The sequence below is a fragment of the Podarcis filfolensis genome, assembly GCF_964270895.1.
Source record: "Podarcis filfolensis genome assembly, chromosome: 11".
NCBI lineage: Eukaryota > Metazoa > Chordata > Lepidosauria > Squamata > Lacertidae > Podarcis > Podarcis filfolensis.
Window position 1 is genome coordinate 23,949,146 of NC_139613.1, and position 22,295 is coordinate 23,971,440.

General features: G+C 43.2%; 1 protein-coding gene across 3 annotated transcripts in view; it reads right to left on the bottom strand.

The window, feature by feature from the left end:
* PDE4D (phosphodiesterase 4D) overlaps positions 1–22,295 on the bottom strand; it is a 628,032-nt gene that overhangs the window by 520,324 nt on the left and 85,413 nt on the right. For all 3 annotated transcript variants that reach the window (XM_083576112.1, XM_083576107.1, XM_083576111.1), the window contains exon 2: positions 19,474–19,583. In XM_083576112.1, coding sequence (XP_083432238.1) covers positions 19,474–19,515 — 42 coding nt within the window. In that variant the 5' untranslated portion in view covers positions 19,516–19,583. The remainder of the gene's footprint in view (positions 1–19,473; positions 19,584–22,295) is intronic.

Below are 22,295 nucleotides of genomic sequence, written 5' to 3' on the forward strand. Positions count from 1 at the left end.
AACATATAAACATCCATTTGAGTAAGATAAACCTCATTTGTAGCTGAGAAGCAGCTCAGAATGCTTTTTCTGTATTGCAGGTGCCATCTTAGCTCACATTACAGGAAGACTGAATTGACATTTTAAAGATTTTGACAAGGTAATTTAAACTATGGAATTTGATGGCAAGACCCATCTGCTAAAGATTACTCTGCCCTATTCACACAGTAGCCCTGTCTTGATTGCTGTCCTGCCACTGACAGTGAGGGCGGCGCACCTGCAATGAGAAGGAGAAATCTGCAATACAGCAATATATTCTTTACAATACAACAAAAGGTCCATAGCTGGCTGCAGGCTAGGAAGAGAATCAACCACAGTGCTGGTCATCTGCATACTATCCCTTGCTTTTTCCTGTGGGACTAATTGCAGTTGTTAACAGTCATCAACAGGTTTACCATACCCGTTGAGTCAATCACCCATCTCCTACAACCCTTCTGAGAAAAACCCCATCCCACCCTCCCACTATATATAAGGGTCTGGTGACTTCTGTTTCAGTGTATCTGAAGAAGTGTGCATGCACACGAAAGCTTATACCCAGAACAAACTTAGTTGGTCTCTAAGGTGCTACTGGACAATTTTTAAATTTATTTCAAGTGCTGGAAGCATATCAGATAAGCTCAGTCAGTAGCAGGCATGCCGACTCGGAAAAGAATTTGGGAGGACTGATGTCGCTCACAATGTCACGTCTGGGCACCATGCACAATGTCGTTGCACACATCATCTGGACTTCTGCTCCTCCTGCTGCCATGGGCCACAGGACCACAGGTCGCTTCCCCTCTGTAGAAGGAGGAGGAGCCTTTACAGACCACTATGGCTGCACTTCTAGAAGCTGCCAATGTACTTCTAGGAGTGCACTTCCAGCACTGGGTTCCAGAAGTACGGTTGCAGCCTGGCAGTCCTGTGCCTTCAAAACCTGTGCGTCAGAAATCTAGCCACTGTTCACCTCACAGATACCTTCCACTCCTCTCAAAGCATTTTTATTCATTTCTTGTGGTTTCTTTTCCCTGTCTCCTTTCTCATCTAATCTAACCTCTTGCCCTACCTGTACTGCCAACTCTTCAAGGCTGAGGCCTGGTCTGTGAGGATCTCGCCTAGTAACAACAGACTTCTATACTTCCACAGGCTAAGGCGGGCCAGTCCAGAAACCATTCTCTAGCAACAACAGAACAAACAAATCCATTGACTATCACTGACCACAAAAATGTATTTTTAAATAAAAACTGCAAAGGAGTTACACTACTATTAGAGAAAACACACAGCAGATACTCCCCTTGACCCAACAAAAGACATTTCCCAAAAAAGATGCAGTATGAATGAAGAAATTCACCTGGGAAAACCACCCCGGCAAAGCCTATGGGGGATAATATGTGCAGCACCTGTTAAAATGCCAGTGTTGTGAACTGGCAGGACAATGGGAAGGAGGAAGAGGATCCCAGTGAGGGGTGTAGCTAGGACTGGGCCAAACCGGGGCAAGCAGGGGATGCGGAAGGAGAAGTTGGTGTTGTAAGTACTCACAGGGTAATGTAGGATGGCGAGGGGGTGGAGGTCAATACACAGGAACCAGAGCAGCAGGACCCTTCGCCAGAGGGGCCCCTGTCCCCACAAACAGGCTCTGAGGGATAGGGCTCTGAGGGATAGGGAGCAGCAGGAGTGGCGCTCCAGAAGGCTGAGGCAGGCAAAGGCTCCCAGCCCAGCTCTCAGCTGGCCGGGTGGAGCTCGTTAGCTCTGGGAGGAGGTGTGATTCCTCAGCTAGAGGAGGCTTGGAACAGGTGAGGGTCACATGCTTCATCAAGCCCAGATGCTGCAGTCAGCATGCAATGCATAAAAGGGAAGCAAAGCAGAGGTGCTGGGTCTCTTCAACTGCCTATGTTGATGGATCTTGACTTGGATGCTCCTGGACCTCTAAGGTTTGACTCTGGACTGCATCCTGACTGCTGGACTTGGCTTACTTGGATGGACACAGAACTGTGCTTCTTGACCTTTGGACTTTGCTTGTGTGAATTGACCAACCTCTCCCCCCCCCCCCCACTTTGAACTTGGCATACTGACTTTCTGCTAGATAGCTCTAGTTCATGACAGTCACTCATCAAATATTTAACTTAATAATAATTTTAATATTTATACCCCACCCATCTGGCTGGGTTTCCCCAGCCATTCTGGATGGCTTCCAGCAAAATATAAAAAATAATATGTTATACATAAAAAACTTCCCGATACAGCTCTGCCTTCAGATGTCTTCTAAAACTTGCTCAAAAGAAGCCACCTTTTATCTTTTTAATTTTTTTATGATATTTATTCAGAATTTCATCAATACAAAAACAAAAACAAGAAAATCAGAAAAATACAGCAAAAAGTAAAACAAAAACAAAAAAACAAAAAAAGAAAAAAGAAAAATACAAATCTCAAATTACAACTTTCCATTTGCTTATTTCTTGAACCTCCTCCACCTTTTATCTTTTTAAGCCCTAAATTCACCATCAACTATCCTCAATCCTTCATTTCCTATACTGCCAAGTTTCAGATCAGTCAATTGAACCATTTTATAACCTTAAACCCTATAACTTATACCCCCCACCCCACCCAGCTGATTCTTCATTATAATGATGGAGTGCAATTCAACCAACTCACTCTTAACAGACAACCATCACTATGTTTCTATATATAATTCAGCAATTAACCTGTTTGGTTAACTTATCAGTGCATAAACTGCAATCTCAGTTTCATAAAGGTTTTGAGAATGGGACTCACCTAATGAGAATATCATACTACTTAATTGAAAAAAGAAATGCCATTTTACTCCTTTATTTTATTTGCGTACATGATAAGCACAGTTGGAGGATAGGAAAGGAATGTCAGAACTAGTTCTTCAGCAAGCTAATAAATAAAGTCTGGCTTGTAAATTAAATAGTCAAGTCCAGTCATGCATTCAACTCTCACTTATGGCTTAATAATACTCTCCTTCTTTTAAGTAAACTTGTATAATATGAATGAACATCTGACTGCCTTTCTATTGCAGAATATAGGTTGCCACATACCCTCCAACATTTCTCCAATGAAAATAGGGACAGCCCACCCCATAATGATAATTTTACTATTTATACCGCTTCCAACATATATAAAAGCATAATAAAACATTAAACATTTAAAAAAAAACTTCCTTATGCAGGATTGCCTTTAGATGGCTCAGGGATTGGATAACTCCATACCCTCCAACATTTTTCCAATGGAAGTAGGGCTATCATAAGGAAAAGTGGGACATTCCAGGATTAAATCAGAAACCAGGACGGCTTCTCTAAATCAGGGATGTCCCTAGAAAATAGGGACACTTGGGGGTCTGTTAGCACATTGAGATCTCAAAAGTTATAATTTAGAATTAGCTTTTAATGAATTGACTAATGTTTGTAGTAGCTGAGAGAAATGTTCAAAAGCTTGAAGGAAATTTTCCAGGTAAAAGAAATAAATGCACGAAGTAGGCTCTGAGTTTGTAAGCAAGGACACACATAAGCTGAAAACCTGTTTTTGTAAGCATCTCACTATCCACAGAAGCACAGATAAATGCAGGTGAACTGGGTGTTCAAAGAAAAACAACCTGGATCTTCAAATCCAAAATTAATTGCATGAAAATGGTTAAATGACTGAATGAAGACAGTTATAATTCACTCAAATACAGGTTGTAAACAAAAACCAAACAGGTGAATGTTTATGAATAATTCATTATGTTTTATTCAGTGGTCTATTCATTTGGAGCATATAATGCATTTCTAGAAAATGCTTTGCATGCTTAAACCTCTAGGTTCAAACCACAGCATCTCCAGTAAAGGATTTCATTAAATCCTAACATTTACTGAACCATCATGTGCTACCAAAACAAGTCTTCAGACACAATAATTTCTGGTGAATTTCATGGCCATTTCCTTCATTTAATTTGAGGATAAATAAACAAGGTTTGTCTTTCTTACTTCAGGACTTGTACATAGCAGGGAGTCATTCAACCAAACATACAGAGGAAAACTCACTCAGAACTGTAGAGCCAATCAGGACACATGCTACATCAGCAGAGATTATGTCCCCATGCCGGGTTGCTAAGCAACACCTCCACCCATCTCCTCCTTGGCTAGTTGACTTTAATACAAACAAAATTAACCCTTAACTTACAAACTGAATGATCCCTGGTGTTGCACTTCCAGCAAGTGCCGCTTGTAAATTTTCCATGACCATCTGTCAGTGAGGCAAACAGGATGCTGGCCTAAATAGGCCTTTGGTCTGATCCAGAAAGGCATTCTTTATGCTATGTTCTTAAGGCAGGTCCCTACTCTAAAGTGCTTGGAATCTATAGACTGTACTGAATGTCAAGAATAAGAAAAGAGGTGTACGAAGAAACAAGTGGTGAATGCTAGTAAATTCAAATCTACATACTTCCTTTCAGTTGGAAGAAGGACTGCAAAAGATCAGTCTGTTAGTTTTATGACTCTGTTTTAAAGACTTGCATGCTTGCAGCAATAGACAGTGTTCCAATTAAAGCTGTCAATCTCCCCTCTTGCTTTCGATATCTTAAGGGACTGACCTGGCAGCTACACTCAGGAAATTTATTTATTGACACCAGGAGAAATGGTATTTCCTCCTTTCATGAAGTGGCTATTGTTGTTTCCACTCCCCACTTGTTTTTGTTAGTGGTTTTTTTTATGGGACAGGAGGGAGAGTGGTGATAAGTAATGTGAAGACTGTGGAATGACAAATAATTTGAAGACTGTGCCCATACACTCGGGTTTTCACTGCAAAATTATCCTCCTCCCATCCCCTTGTGCAAATGCTTCCTCGCCTTTTCTCCGACACAGGTTTTGCTATGCAATCTCTGGCTCTCAGCGTGCATCGTGTAATGTTGAAATAGCCACCTGCTGGTAGATCAATGATATGAAACATTCTGCCCTAGAACAAGAGGAGCTGGACATTAAATAAAAATATTTGCAAAGCTCAGGCAGGGAAGGAGAGAAATCAGGTTGGCGCTTCTTAGCTTCTGTTGAGTTTTTAAATGGTCGCATGGAAAGCTCAGGAATACTACTGATGAGCTGAGAAGAAAGGAAGAGGCCTTCCTGGACTCATCAGAGGCTAATCTAACCCAGCTTCCTCCTTCCCACCTCAGTCAGCCAGCTCTTATGGGAAGACCAGCAGCAGCTAGGTGTGAAGCTATCCTGCTCCGATTAACTGGCATTCAATGGCATACTGCTCCTGAAATGGATATTCCTTTTAGCTAACACGGGGAATAACCACTGATCAACAGGGCTGGTGGACTAGAAGGCAGGGAGACACCAATGGTAGGTGGAGCCAGAGTCAATGTGATGCAGAGGCAACCAATTCCAGTTTTGTCCCCAATTCCATATTTTTAAATATATTTTGTGTAACCCAATGACAATCAATTTCATTGGATAGCCAGGTGGTCTAGGATTACTGGTGGGGGTGCTCTGGCCATTCTTTTAAACTTTGCAGGGGTTCCCAACTTGAATAAAATATTGGGAAGGGGCAGGTAAGCCCTGGCCTGAATAATCGATCATAATATGCGGCACATGCACTTGCAATACCCATCAACTTTTGGGGGGCAGCTCCCTCAAATATTTTATTGGGGGCGGGGCTGAAAGGACCTCAGCCCCTAAAGTTGGCTCCTATGAAACCATGCATACATTTTGTAAACTTCTATCATGTATCCTGCCTGATAGTGCAATCCTATGCATGTCTTCTCAGAACTAAGTGCCGCTGAACAGAACAGGTGTAGCTGAAATCTTTGCCCCACCCCATACTAAAAAGGGGGAAGCTCACAGGTGAGACCCTACTTTGTGTGGGATAAGGGTTAAGATACAAACTTGACAGAGGGCTTGGTTTTTGTTTTTGTTTTTCTTTCTACCTTCCCTTTCTGTTTTATTTTTATCTAGTTTAGCTTGGCTTTTATTGTATTCTATGTTGAAAACTTTACAAAAAAAATTGATTATATAAAAAGAACCTCAAAATGCTTTAATAAAGACCCATTCTCTTATCTAGTAGCTGCTAAGTTTTTCTGCAGTCTTTGGTGAGAGACAGATAAAGGTTTTTGGTTTCACGGGGAAGTAATGATGGAAATTCTCAAGGCTTGCAATGGCAAGATGTCTTAAGTCAGGAAAAGATAGCTTGACATCCATCAAATCTTAAAAGCTGATGATGTTTATTCATTGTTACTAATATTTTCCCCAGTCTGGACATAGTCTCTGAAGACAGATCAGAAAGCTATAAGAAAAGCTGAAGACGGTGATGAATCTTTGCCATTTTCAATTAAAATGAATTCTGAGTGAAGCAAGCACAGGCAAAGCATTCAGATAGGAAAGAAGAGCTTTGGCAGGCCCGGATGCTCCCTAACACCAGCCTTTGCCCAACCCCGTGCCCTCCAGCTGTTTTGAACTATAGGCTACAGTTCCCATTAGCCCGAGCCAGGATAGACGCATGATGCTGGGGCTGATGAGAGTCCGGCTTTGGTGGCTGGGGCTGGCAGGAAATGTCATCCAAAACAGCTGGGGGATACCAGATTGAGGATGTTTATCTAATACAAATATCCTTTCACACCTGTTCAAATAGTTTGAACTTCCACTGCTGTTTTGGCGCTAGTTTTTCTTTCTAATAAGTTCTTGATTTCAGGTCTTGTAGCCAATCAGACTTCACTATGTAATAATAGCACTGAAAGTAAGTAAAGCTAATTCAGAGTACGCCACACTGCCACTTAAGTCAAGTGAAACAAACGCTGAATTAGCTTTATTTGCTCTCATTAATGTCACCAACTCTGATAGGCTACATGACAAGTGTGTCACTTGTTCCTAGGGAAAAGAAGGCCTCACTGGAAAGGAAAATCCTCGCTGCTGTCTACCTAAAGTACTAGTAAAGGGATGCATTGAACACTTTTACTCCCTTGAGCCTCCCTGAAAATAGAGATCCATTTCTCCTTGGGAAGATTACAGAGATGTTAAGGCCCTACCCAGCACTCTTTTGAGCCATGTTTTTATTTTATTTTTTGATGATTTTATATCTACAGCCACCCACCCATAAAACACAACAGGCATGCATCAATTAATACATTCAAGCCTAATATTTGCAAAGTAGATTTATTATGGTAGTATGCAAAAATAAATAAGAATGCATTACATGCTCTGCATGCTACAATTCAGCATACATCCTTGTACTCATCCTCGCACCTTGCTGTTATGCATCGCTTGGTATGCAAGCTCACGTTCTGCTCAAAAGCACACAGGAAAAGGAAGGTGGCATATGTGTTATTTGACACAGAAACAACAATAGAATGGACCAGGAGTTCAAGGACAGAGCCTGCAATTCGGCATTTCATGGTTTTGCTCAGTTTAATACATATATTGCCCAGTTGTTATTCACATCATACTTAAACCCACTGAAGCAATAAAGGAGCTTTAAGAACAGTGCCTCTGCTTAGGAAACATATATTTTGCCCTCACTTCCCAGTAAATGTTACTTTATGGAATCTACCCACATTTTCAGTTCAGCATCAACATATCTGTTCAGTCTGATGTGGTGCTGGGCACACCTAAAATCGCTAAAATGAAGAGGGTAAGGCTTGGCTGTCTACATAGGACTGGTGGTTAGGTTAAAATATTTCTACATTATCTGCAGTGCACATGCAAATTATAAAAGCCTCCCGTTAGTCACTGGAGGATGTTTGCATACATTATTTAATGGTTTCAATATTTTGAAAGACCCAGACAACCTGCAGCCACCTGTGTGCCCCTGAATCATAAACCACAGCAGAAGACTTGATGGGTTTCACCAGGGCTGGGGGGAAAACACAATAGAATTTCTGATCACAATAGAATTCCAGATCACAGAAAAGTGAACAAGCTGGAGTCCATGCTGTGAAGAAGTCCTTGTTTTAGATGACATACACGCAAAAAGATGAACATGAGTAGACTATAAATTATAATATGCACCTGTCATTCTCAACCATTTTGAATACTATTTTGCACTGGAAAATATGTTGGTGATTGGAGGCATTGAGAAAAGGCCATTATTATGGTCAGAACACCACCTGATCAAGGCACATGAGCTCATAATCAAGGGGATTAAGAAAATCACCCCACATCGCCCCTGCCATCTTTAGTTTTGGTCTCATGGGTCTCTACCAGTAGAAGATGATGACTTTTGCAAATGGGACAGAGCATGCATCTTCCATGGTGTTGGTGGCAGCATGTTGTTGTTGTTGTTGTTGTTGCTGTTCACTTCAAGTCACCTTGTTCCAGGCTCTTCTGAACAGTTTGCGTTTATTAGGCCCTGAAGATGCACTCTCATTTCCTTATTATAGCTTTGCATGATTCTTTGCTGATAAATTTGCTCAGTTGTACTCAGACATAAGTGTGATAGTTTAATCAGAGTTTATACTAGAGTGCCACATATCTGGATCACTTTCATTTTTATTTTTTTTAAATAATATTTATTACTTTTAAAGATTACAGAAAAGGAAAAGAAAAAAGACAAGAGAGAAAAAACAAAAAAGAAAAGAAACAATACAATATATAAACAATACAAAACACAACCTAAACACATTAAACTAAACACATTAAACTAAACTAAACAAAACCCTAACCCACCCTAACCCAAAACAAACATCACACCTTTTCCATACTCTATCTTTCATTCCCTTGTTTCCTCGACTTCCTCTCACCTCCCTTTTTTGTATTCCACTTCTATTAATTGTTTCAGCAAATCCTTTCCATCTTTCTCTATTTTCTATCATATTATAAATATCTTAACATATTTTTTAACCTTATTTTTCATAAAAACTAAAATACTTATATATGCTTAACTCCTTATAACATTTCTGCTAAGGCCATAAAATTTCTTTCCACTATTTTTCTATCACTCATTAATTTTACAGTATTTCTATATATAAACTTTAGCTTATAACGTCTTTGCTTCAATCTATTTACAAAAGAGGAAGGCGGACTTCCTGTTTATGACCTTCCCGCTTCAGTGCCAAATTAAGGTATTTAAAGATCCAATTTTCCGTTCTACTCATGGGTAGTTGTTTAAAATCCAATTGTCCACAGGAAAAAGTCAGCGCTCTCCGGCAACAGCAATGCGGCTTCACTCCGTGAAAGAAGCAGTCAGATCGAAGCACCGCGCCACTCACCCCACATCACTCCGGATCCCCAAAACAGGGTTTCCCCGTGAGTAGGGGAGGCGCAGAAGGTGCCAGCCGAATCCCAAGTTCACAAGCTTCTCCCGCTTGTGATTTCAGAGGGTCTCCGCCTTCGCCGTGGCGGTCAGACCCTGCTTTCCATGGAGCAAGTTCCTCCCGATTGGAGGAGCTCCGCCATTGCCGGAGGCGCCAACCCGGAAGTCCTCTGGATCACTTTCATTCCATCTCTCTCAATGATACTGACAAACAGAAGAGTAGCGATGCCGGGGGTGTATCTTACTGCAATTTATTGTCTAGGCTCTGCTTCGTGTTCAAAAGAATTGCCCTCATCACATTGACTCAATTATTTTGTAACCCCTAGGATCTATTACAGTGATGGGTTTTGTGAAGGGTGGCCATATGCCCTCCTTTACAGTGGGCAGTCCTCTGTTTGCTAGTTCTGTGTTTGAAGGATTCTTCTATTTGAATGGCTCTCCTGTCCAATTCCAGTTCAAAGATAAAGGGAGGGAGAGGAGGGAAGTTGCCTATCAACAAGTAGCAGATCAATAGAAGACCAAGCAGGCATGCAGGTCACCTAGCTGCAGTCTTCCCCACTATGATATGTATTGTATTGTTTGCTCACTCTCTCTCTCTTCTTTATGGCCTTTCTGTGAACTCTACTTCGTGTCCTAGGCATGACCCTGGAGTCAGACTTCAGTTCTTCAGGGGACGATGCTGCGGATTCAGAGTGGGAAGAGAAATTGTCCTCAGAGCAAATCCCAGAAGCCCCAACCTACCAGAAACACATCCACAGGAAGAGCCTACGGTGCCAGTGCTCCTCTGGTTTGAGGACGTTGTGTTGCTCTCCTCTAAACTACACTTGAGAATTTCCAGTGGAACCACAGTCTCACCCACTCTGTTGGAGTAAGTGTTTGCTTGAAAAGACTGGGCCCCTTTGTATGAAGAAGGAACTCTCAGCGCTCATCCGCTTTACCTTTTGTCCCTCTTTTTCCAGGCAGAGGTCCATGTCCGAGCGCGTTGTCTTGTTTTGTTTTCTTTGCCCCAAACTTCCCTAACAAAAATGCACTCTTTGAAGCTGAACTGGAGCAAACATCTATTCGGGTTTTCTGTGGATTGACATTTGTTCTGATTGAACTTTAGAGAGTGAGTTTTCACAGGAAAATTTCTGGAGCAAAAGAAAATGACATTTGGATATGAGTTTTCAGACCCTCTGTGTCCCTATTTTCCAGGGACAGTCCTGGATTTACAGAAGCCATCCTGGTTTCTGATTTAATCCCAGAATGTCCCACTTTTCCTTAGGACATCCCTATTTCCATCAGAAAAATGTTGCTGAGTATGAGCTTTAAATCACAGGCTGTGTCTGGAAAGAGCAGAGGGAAGGAAGCGTGGATAAGCCCTAAGCAGGGCTAGCTACAGCTCATAAACAAAGTTCAGTTTGAGAGTAACTCCTGCTGAAGCAAAACCTAAGGTTTATTCTCATACACTATCCAAGACAGAGTCCTGCATGAAGCTGTCTCACCTCTGCAATATGTCTGCAATGCAAGCTAGTTGAAAACAAATGTAAGAGTTTAATTACATTTATTTCCCATGTTCCTTTTTTTTGTTTTGTTTTTCTCATTTGTTTTCAGTATAAAACAAATGAAAAACCAATATGCATATGAATGCACACTCTTCAATTCCATCCTGATACTTCTTTCTCGGGCCAACATGAGCATGCAGGGCAGGCACCAGTCTCTTGATTCCTCCATGACATTTGCTGCTGCCACTGCCATCTGCTCCATAGTGTTGAGACTGATTGTTCTCTCTCTCTGAGGAAGTGCTCCTTTCTTCTAGCATTTCCCCAGTACGCCCTCATTTTTTCACACCAGTTGGTTCCCATTTAACAGCTTCCTGTGGGAGCATGTTCACTGGCACCGGGAGCACATGGCCCCACATACCCAGCAGCCACTCTCTGCAAAGCGGTAACTTTCTGGAACTTTTCCTGAAGTCCCTTTTAACTCAGCATGTTGGTTCTACCTTCCTCACTTAACTACCTTGCTTTCTGTAATGGTTCTAGGGGTTGCTCGTGCGTAAGCAGGTGTCTATCTCCCCGGCTGGGTGCAAACACCTGGGTGGGTTGCCAAAGTGAACCTTTTCTGTCCGGACAGCCACTCACCCGTGAGCAGAATCCGTCAGTGGGCATTTCTTAAACTTCTTCCAGCAAAGAAGCTCTTTGACGCCTAGTCTCCTCCTACTCTCTCTGCGCGAAAGCCTTCTGCGCAAGGAGGGCGTGGGCAACGGAGGACCCCTACTCTCCCCGCTGGTCCCAGGCAAGGAGTCATGGGACCGCCTCGCCGCCTCCCCCATCTGCCCCCCTTCTCCACTGGTGCTACGCTGATTCTCTTCCCCAGAAGATGGGCTGCTTCTCCCGATCCCTGGATGCTCTCTGGAATCCCTCTGGCTTTTGCTCTCTTCCTCCGGCACTGATGGCAGTTCCCTGACACTTTCTACAGAGCATTTTGCCAGATGTCAGCTCTTACTTGAGTGGAAATGTATGTTAAAATCATAATATCATTTTAATGTATGTATGTATGTATGTATGTATGTATGTATGCATGTTTAAAAGGTTACATGAGCTTTTGCTTGCTGTTCATTACATCATCGCCACAGCCAAATTTGATCAGCTATGTAATGGCAACTGTATTACTAGGAAACCCAATTTTTATTTTTATTGTTGCTAAAGTGGCATACGGGCATGAAAGAAGCAAACTGGTTTGGTGTCTTTTTGCAAAACACCTTGGAGACCTCTAAAGCACTTTTTCGAACCAAAAAAAAGTTTGCCCCAAACTTGTGGTTCAACCTGGCAATATACTGCCATACTAAATGAATTCCAGCATAAATTTCTTTGTGTGTGTTCTGGCTCCCCCCCCCCCCCCCGCCCGGCATTTAATAAACTTGACAGTGGGCATGCAATGAGAAATGGCCCACATGTAAGGTGAGCAGCCTTTGTGAACTCATCCAACAACAATCACAGGAGGAAACTGAAGTGTGAGCCAGTCTCTATAATGGATATAACCAGCAGCCATTTCTGTGGTCATTTTTCTCTAGCATTCATAGTCAAATATCTGCCTAGTGCATAGTAACATTTACCTATGCATGATGTATTTCAAAAATGTACCGGGCCTACTCACATGAATGGGGCAGAGGCTATGTGAACCATTCATATATATACAATTTTTCAGGAACACAAAACGGCACAGATGTCAAATTAAAAATAAAAAAGTGTCTGAGGTATACACAATAATTCTTCCCTGTTTTCCCCTATTGGAATGCCTTGTATTGCATCCTTTGCAGATGCGCATCCTTTTTAACATGGCAGAATAGCCTAGTTATTCTTGCCTCTAAACGTTTTGCCCTCTTATTTTCTTAGTGAGTCCACTATCACAGAGGAGACAGGGTGAGACAAATGCTTCTGTCATAATATACCAAACAGTGGTAATACGGGCTGCGTCCAGGAACCCTGAAGCATCCTTACTCCTTCCTTTGGGATGATGTCACCACCCATAGATTGACAGAGGCTGATGGGATCAATCTTCTGTAAGGATGTAGATATTTGAAGAAGAAGAAGAGGAGGAGGAGTTTGGATTTGATATCCCGCTTTATCACTACGCAAAGGAGTCTCAAAGCGGCTAACATTCTCCTTTCCCTTCCTCCCCCACAACAAATACTCTGTGAGGTGAGTGGGGCTGAGATACTTCAAAGAAGTGTGACTGGCCCAAGGTCACCCTGCAGCTGCATGTGGAGGATCAGAGACGCGAACCCGGTTCCCCAGATTACAAGACTACCACTCTTAACTACTACACCACACTGGCTCACATCATATTTGATGTGATTACGTGACATGTGCAGGTCTCTACGCACCCAATTCATTCCTGCCTACTCTTCTTCACGTCCATTTCCTCTATGCTGCCACACCGCTGAAAATATGCATTCTATGTCTCTGCCTCCAACAAGTGCGATTTCATCTCTCTTTCTACCAGTCAGGAAGAGTCACTATCTCCTAATCTTAACCGAACACCAGTGGGAGTTTGGTTGAAATGATGTTTGTGAATACATTTAGAAGGTTCAGTTTGTAATGCAAGACTATCTCACTGCTTCAGTGTTTTCTCCAGCTCCAGAATCTGCTTGCAGTCTGCATATCTGACACTTGTTTATGCCAAGAAGTACTCAGACACAAGTTTATTGAACTTGCAGCACTGCTATTCAGGAAAATCATAGGATGAAATTAAGGTGATATCCCAGCATACAGTTGTTTCCGGAGTTTTCCTGGGTGAATCATAGGAGAAGAGAAGTGCATATGTGCAGAAATGATGGTAGTTTTGAGGACATGACCAGTGACGTGTGCTGTTGTGTCAAACCCATCCACAGATGTGAATGAAATTTAGTGTGACACGATGCTATATTGATCAAAAAGCTGCATTTCCATTGCGCAAGTGGTAATGCAGTGTACGAGGAATGTTAGAAACTGTGGTAGAAGCCCTTGCATTATAAGCAGGAAAACTAATGCAATAATTTCCACATCTGAAAGTGCCCTGAATTAAGACATAAATGAAATAATGAAGAGATGAGTAGAAATGCCACTAAGGAGAAACTAAGCTGGAAGAATAGGATTCAAAGTTTTTGCTGCAGCCAAGGCCACTGAGCTTCCCAGATACATGGACCTCACATGAAGAGAGTCCTCTTCTAGTGATTGCTTTGAAAGCAGCATAGTGTCATTTAGTCTCATTGGCCTTTAGGAATCCTAGATAAGGCTAGAATTCTCCAGTTTCTGCTGCTTTTGGGTGGCAAAAATTTCTGCCAAGGTTTCTTAAAGAGTTGCAGCTTCCTCTGCTGGGTTTCACCAGGATGTGTGGCCAGGGACAGGGGTGGGGGGAAGCCTCACATTGTTTCCCAACAGCCACACTTCCCAGAATGCCTCAGGAGCCATGTGGTGCAATGTGGAGTTGCTCCCAAGTCATTCCAGGCAGTGCAGATGGCACAAAACGGTGGAGAGAGAGAGACAGAGAGAGAGAGAGAGAGAGAGAGAGAGAGAGAGAGAGAGAGAGAGAGAGAGAGCCTTCTACTGTAGTGAGTGGCATTAGTAAGGTAGAAAAACTGGAGAAAATGGAAACGGCTTAGCCATTTTATAAAGTTAAGCAAGGTAAACAGCAATCTCTTCCAAACATTTCAGATAAATTTCTCCCATCCCCTATGATTTTTCAGGAGAGATTTGTTCTGCACCAGCCCACTCATTGAATGGCCAAAAAAGATTTTTTCAGACATTCTGGCACAGCTGTAAGCCTAAGTGGGAGTGACTGCCCCATATATCAATGCTGCAGGTTGTTCAGTTGCCTGAGCGACAGGAATTATTCCCCCCGTCTCTTATTCCTGAAGTCCTTATATTTCACTCGTCTCTGCTATTATTTCATGTTCCTGGCTGTGGCTAGTCTCTTCATGTGCCCTGTGCCTCTTGCATTCCTGCACCTTCATGAATTCCTGACCCTGGTGTACTGTCTTTGTGAATTCCCGCTTCTGATGTTCCTTTTTTCCTCTGGATACCATATCTCTTGTATGCTACTAGCCATGATGGCTATGCTCTGCCTCCACAGTAATGCTTCTAGATACCAGTTGCTGGAAACCACAAGAGGGGAGAGTGCTGCTTGTGGGTTTCCCATAGGTATCTGGTTGGCCACTGTGAGAAAAGTATGCTGGACTAGATGAGCCATTGGCTTGATCCAGCAGGTGATTCTCATGTTCTTATGCCAAGTCTCTTGCAAGTTCCAGGCTACATAGTATTTTTAGCCTTACCTTCTCTTCTCGTTCCTGACCTTATATTTCCTCATGATTTGAGAAGGGTTGCAGTCTCCCTGAATGGACAGGTCCATACTCTGGGATTACTCGTGGGTTCCAGATTATTGCTGAGGCTTCTGTGGCTAGGAGGTTTCTGTGGCTAGGAGTGCTTCGATCCAATTTAGGCTGGTTCACCAGCCATCCCTAGACCAAGATAACGTGGCCTCAGTTGTCCATGACCTCCAGCCTGGACTACTGTAACGCACTCTATGTGGGGTTGCCCTTGAAGATGGTACAGATGCTGCAGCTTGTGCAGAATGAAGCTGTCAGGTTGGTAAGTGGGACAACCCAATGGGACCATGTATTATCTATCGGCCATGAAAGGGTTGTACCGGCTGCCTGCCAGTGAGCTACCAGGCCCAATACCCACTGTGTGTAGTGCTGTGCAAAGCCCTAAATGACTTGGGTTGGGACCCAAGTACCTGAAAGAGCACTCTTTTCAGTATCAACCATCTTGCGCCCTACGATTTGTAGGAAAATCCCTGATGGTGATGCTGCGCAGTTGGGTCTTCTCAGTCCCCCACATTCACCTAGGCATTTAATGACTGAAAGATACAGTTCCTGGAAACCTTGATATGACTAGTTGGCAGAGTACATATCTGTAATGGTTATAGGGGTTGCTCATGCGTAAGTTGCCGCCACTCCTGGCTAGGTTGCCTGGTTAAACCTTTTCTGTCTGGACAGCCCTTCACTTCGTGGCTGTTTCAGTCGCTAGCAGCATCCGTCAGTGGGCGTTTCCTGAACCTCTTCCAGCACAAAAGTTCTTTGACGCCAAGTCTCCGCCTACTCTCCCTGCGCGGAAGTCTTCTGCGCAGGGTGGGTGTGGGTAGCGGAGGACCCGTGCTCTCCCCGCTGGTCTCCAGCGAGGAGTCCTGGAGCCCCCTCGCCGATTCCCCCATCTGCCCCCCTTTATCCCTGGTGTTACGCTGATTTCCTTCCCCAGACAATGAGCTACCTCTCTCCCTGCTGGGCCCTTCTCCAGCATCGCTTGGGAGCCTTGCCTCCGCCTCTGGCTCCGATGGCAGTTCCCTGACAATATCCTATATGATTTTGAATGTTTTATTTTATTTTTAATTCAAAGTTTTGCCACCTTTGTGTCTGCTACCATGAACATGATATAAATTTAATAAATAAAAATTAGAAATGAATAAACCCAGTCAACAGGGAACCAGAATATGAACTCTGGCTCAGGAAGATGAGACGGAGGGAGAGAAAAGATCCAGGTGCTCCTTGGATTTCTTCAGCAATTTTTGAACATTCTGCACACATCTGTTCTGCTTTCACGTTGAGCACCTTTTATATTTTTCGGCATCGTATCTTGTAATCAATCACCTGGCAGTTGACAAAACCACCCTGTCTCTTTCTGTTTTTGCAGCAGCTTCTACTTAATCTGCTAAGTTTGCAACATTATGCCATTTAAGTTACTGTTCGGTTTTTCCACTGCTGGTTCCCTCCCCACTCCTGCACATATATATTAACCAATTTTACATTTCCACTCCACCAAAGAAGCTGTTTCACACAAGTGAGCCATATCCATATTTACCTCACGTTTCTGTACCCAGGACAGAAGGCATAAAGAAAAGAAAATGGCCAACTTTCTTGTAGTTATCATCCTTCGGGCCTCCATGGCATGGAAACAGTAAAGTACAGTTCCTCCACACACCAACAGAATCACATTATGGGCTTCAGGCCATGTGGGTAGAGCCACACACTACCTTCACCAGCACTGCCCCAGTTTCAGGAAACATGACTCCCCATTTATCCCAGCAGCATGGGAAGGAGTAATGCTGCAGTAGCTTCTGTGATGTCTTCCAGATACAGGACTCCCATTATCCCTGGCCATTGGTTATGTTGTCCAGGGCTGCTGGGAGTTGAAGTCCAACAACTTCTGGAAGACTACAGCCTCTTTGTCCCTCTCCTGGCCTAGCTCTTCACTCCTTCAAAGCCCACAATGAAAGGAGGAAATCCAAACCTGGGACAGGTTCGGCATTGCCTCCTTTGTAAAACCCTCCCTGCTAGTTTGAATTATAATATCTCACAGAAATCTATACCATGCTGAAATCATGCCAGAAATGTAATAAGGAAATGGTTTTTAAAGCAATACAGCTATAATTTGAAGGGGGAAAAGAGAGAAAGAAAGACAGGAGACAGATTAGCAGAAATTAGCAGATGGAAGGACAGGAGAGAAAGCCAAGTTAAATCTCATTTTTAGTCTCACAGAAATAGGAAATATAATATGCACAGTACATGAACTATGGAACTCAGGACTTCTGTTCTTCCTTTTCCTGCTCTACCCTTAGTTTTTCAAGCGCAACAATACCTAAGGAGTTACACCCACCTCTCTGTCTCAAGGCACCATCCAAGATCAAATGGAACATTTTCATACATGGCGCTCAGAAGCAGTTGAGCTTCTGTCTTGCTATTTACATTAAAGTGCCAGGGAAAGAGAAAGGGCAAAGTGATTTATAAGGAAAATGAGCATTTTGGCCAATGCAGGGTTTACATAGGCATGACAAATTGATCGCCGTTCCTGCCTCAGAGCAGAACTATGTGTTATAAGAAGCATGAGTTTGCTGCCAAAAAAGAGCAGTCCCCTCCCTTGCGGAGTTCTCTTCCTTGATAACATGCTGAAGAAAATTGCCCCACAGCCTGGTGTTTTCATACGACCGTTCACCAACCCAGTGATCTCCAGTTATTTATGAGCACAACTCACACCAACCCCAGCCAGCACAAAAACATCTGGAGGGCATCAGGTTGGCTGGGATTTGAAGCCATGGGTTGCACCCACTGCAAGTTCTACTCAAAGTAGACCCACTGAAATGAATGGACCTAAGTTACTTGTGTCCATTAATTTCAATGATCCTACTCTGAGTAAGATCAGCATTGGCTGCAACCCCATATCAATACCAGGCACTACGTTTTTCTCTCTCTTAAAAAAAATATACCAGGTACATTTTCAAACACTCTCTTCTAAGTGAACGGCATGGTAGCATTTTTGCATAATTCTGCAGAGCTACAGAGAGTAGAAGCAAAGCTCTAAAGCACCTTTCATGGTTGCCTTTATATGAAAAGAACACAAGCAAAAGAACAGGGAAGCCAGAACCAATGGCTTCACTTTGGTTTTGATGTGCATAACCCTGGCAATTTGAGAGTCAGAACACACACCTGCAGAGATCTCTTATGCAGAGAATAATGCCTGCACAGTGACATTGTGAGGCCCATGAAATCAGAGAAGGGCTACAGATGAAGCTGAAATCCTAGATTTGCGGCAACACCTTTGAGTCAATAAAGAACATGACTGTGAAGGTGCTTTTTTTATTATTATTTAAACAAAATCATTTTCTCCTCTCGTCAGAGTAATAATCCTGACCTTGATCTCCCATAATTAGCTAAAGGCATTCATTTACTTTACATTTCAAGGTCCTGCTCTCACAGCAAAATAATTGTTATAACAGTGACATTTGAAATGGAATGGAAACCCCATGCATGCAGATTAAGTGTTTGGGATTCTCTGGCTGTCTGGGGTCTAAGGGTGTGGATAATACCTTTTGCAGTATCTCAAAAGTGTAATGAAATATTTTGCCAAATGGTAAGATGTTGAACTATGTGTGGCCCATTAAAATAATACAACCATCAAGGATGGCAGGATTGGTAGTCCATAATATCGGGAAGGCACCATGTTGGGTACCACTGTAGAAGGTGTTTGTATATATGCTTCTTGCATATGAATGTCTCGATAAACTTTTTATTGCCTCTATAAACTATATTCTTGTTGCAGGCATTCCGCACACATGCTTCAGTATAGACCAACAAAAAATGCCAAGGAATTAACAGGACAATCCTATCCAATTCAGAAGTAAGTCACACTGAGCTCATTGGGACATACTCCCAAATAAGTGAGCTTAAGATTTCAGCCTAAGTGCCATAGGAAGAATTCAACAACATGCTAAGGTTATTGTTCCATCAGGGCAAGCGTTTTGGCTTGCCAGGTGGAACAATCCCCACCCTTCTCCCCCTGCTGCATGCTATTCCAGGGGTCCTTCCAACCCCAACCCCAAGCTAAATGTCAGGGGACGTAGTGGTCATGGGGGGAAGCCACATTGTGCAAGTGGAAGTCCTTGCTCAGAGCTTCCACTGACAGGACTCATTAGTTGAATCCCACTCCATAAATCAATAGGAGGGTTCCCCCCCTCCCCCGGAAATTATTTTCTGTACAGGAAAAAAAGAAATGGAGGTACACAAAACAGTGAAAGAGAACAAACAACCAAAAGAAATAATTTTAGTTTGATTTGTAGACATCCTGTTCATGACAGAGTTTTCACAAGTTATTTCAAACCACAATCAGCTGAATTAATTCATAAAGAAGAGATTATTACAGAACCACTTACACTTTTACTCCTGACATATAAAGTATTTGAGTTCTTGCTCATGTTGCTGCACTTGCTGATCCTGAATGGGCTTTATCTGCAGATGTTCCGTCTCCTGCCCATTCAAAGTCCTGCGGACGGAAGAGAAATATTCTGTTGTTATTTCACACAACCCAAAATTATGCTGTGCTCTCTTAGAACACAAAAGCAATGGTGGAGCAACAATCCATAGGTCCTTCGGAATGCAAGGATCTCCACACGCAGACAACAGACACATGGCAAATAAACGTCGTTGGTGCTTTCAACATTGGTAAGTGTGGATACGTCACTAAAAAATCTAGACAGTATTCTTTACCCTAGATTTGTTTGGACAATTTCACATTCCCCTCTCTCTTTAGAACTTCACTCCCAACTACAGTTGTGGGCTTATTTTTGATCTAATGCAGTATGTGAAAAGACTTCACAATATTCCATAATTTTGTAGATAACCAATTGTCTCATAGAAACACACAGCTACCATATCTTGCTATCTTGTATCACATTACTTTATGTGCTTGTGGTATATTATTGCACTCTATTGTATATTTTGTATTTATATGCTGTTCACCACTTGGTGGGTGGGGAATTTGGATTGAACAGCGGTACAGAAATGAAGAAATTGTCAACAGCGGCTGATGCCCATTAGAACTGGTGGGGCACTGACAGGAGCAAGCCAGCACTAAATCACACAAGCAAACTGGAGTTTACTCTTTATTAACAAAACAAGATCTGCACAGGAGTCTCAGGCCTAATGAGCACAACAACTCAGATGTTGCTCCCAAGAAGCAGTTGCCAAGAATAAAGGTCCCCGTCTCCCCACAGCCAGCTAAGTCTCCTCCCTTGCAGGTCCCTCCCCCAAGGAATTGGAGACTGTGCCTGCATGTCTATCTTTGCTACTCCCACTTCATGCCTCTTCTGGTTCTGGGAGATGAGGGGGAAAGGAGTTTGTTGCAGCAGGAGGGGTAGTCAACCCTGCCTCTTCACAAGCCTGATTCATCTGTGTCTCTTTGCCTCTCTCCTGTCCTGCTTCGGCTTCTCCCTCTGATTCTGGACTTCTCTCTGCCACAGACTCTCCCAGCTCACTAAGCCCTGTTACCGTTTCCGACACCTCCTCTTCCCAGTCTTCTCCTTCTGACCACTCATCATTGTCCCACCACCAATCCCTGGGCTCTGAGCCTTTTTCCCTTGGTGGGTCCTCAGCTGGTTCCTCCCACCATTCCTCTGCATCCAACCAGTCCATGACAGGCAAAAGACAGGGATCCCAACAGCTGTTGGAGCCAGAGCCAATGGCAGGCAGAGCCAACTAATTCTAGTTTCGTCCCCATCCTCCTTCTTACTGAGTTTTACAAGGGCAACACTGAGACTAAGGAGAAGGAAGCTGACAGGCAGGGCATCACCTGGACTGGATTCAAGTAAGAAGGCAGGCAGGTGGGGGTCTGGCTGAGGACAGATTGAGTTTGGTGGGGCACTGTCCTAATGAAGCAGCCTTCAATGGAAATTATGCATCCTGCATTTCTTTAAATATACACTATAGAAGAGGGGAACAACCTGCTCCTCTACCATGCAGATGGGGTCAATGTTCAGTAAATGCATGGCCCAGCATGTTCACAGAAAACCTGATGCACTGTGGAATTGCCAGGATTACCTGGACATGTTCACAGGTATGTGAATATGATGCATCCTTCTTTTAAAAACTAAAAAAACCTGGGATGAATTCATGGATATCTGTAGACTATGAAAGCTGCACAAAAACCAGATAGCCAACTATCCCCCCTTCAAAAGCAAAGTGAATGCATTCTGGTTGGCTCAGTTTAGCCTATGAGCAGTCCAGTGAGTCTGGGCCAAAGGCACACTGAAGACAAACATCTCAATTATTTTAAAAGGTACACAGCAATCAAGAATGGCAGATTATTTGTGCATTGCTGAATAATTCACCCACATCTTATGCCTGCCATTTAAGGCTAGATGCTGGATGTCATTTCACACTGTTAATCTTAAAGCACAGCTCTTCTGCAGCAACTGGCACGGAGAGAACCACTTGCTCCAAATTGCTCGACATGCCTTGCCTGAGTCATCCATTGACTAGTGTTGGGTTTGGCAGGATCTGATATATGCTTTCTTTAAATCTCAGCTGGAAATGCCATTTACAGGCATTTGATTTCTCTAGCACATCAGGAACAAGCTGCAAGGGGTGGAGAAGATCATAGCGTTCTACACACCAATAAAAATTACAAGTGAAAAAGTCTTGGCCATACACAACATACAGTTAGCGAGTTATTAAAGGAAGAAATGGATCTGCCTCACGCGAACGCCATTGCAGATCTAGCAATGATGAGGGCTCACTCATATTGTTATTTGTTGTTGTTGTTTAGTCGTTTAGTCGTGTCCGACTCTTCGTGACCCCATGGACCAGAGCACACCAGGCACTTCTGTCTTCCACTGCCTCCCGCAGTTTGGTCAAACTCATGCTGGTAGCTTCGAAGACACTGTCCAACCATCTCGTCCTCTGTCGTCCCCTTCTTGTGCCCTCAATCTTTCCCAACATCAGGGTCTTTTCCAGGGAGTCTTCTCTTCTCATGTGGTGGCCAAAGTATTGGAGCCTCAGCTTCAGGATCTGTCCTTCCAGCGAGCACTGAGGGCTGATTTCCTTAAGAATGGATAGGTTTGATCTTTTTGCAGTTCATGGGACTCTCAAGAGTCTCCTCCAGCACCATAATTCAAAAGCATCAATTCTTCGGCGATCAGCCTTCTTTATGGTCCAGCTCTCACTTCCATACATCACTACTGTTATTACAGCCCATTAA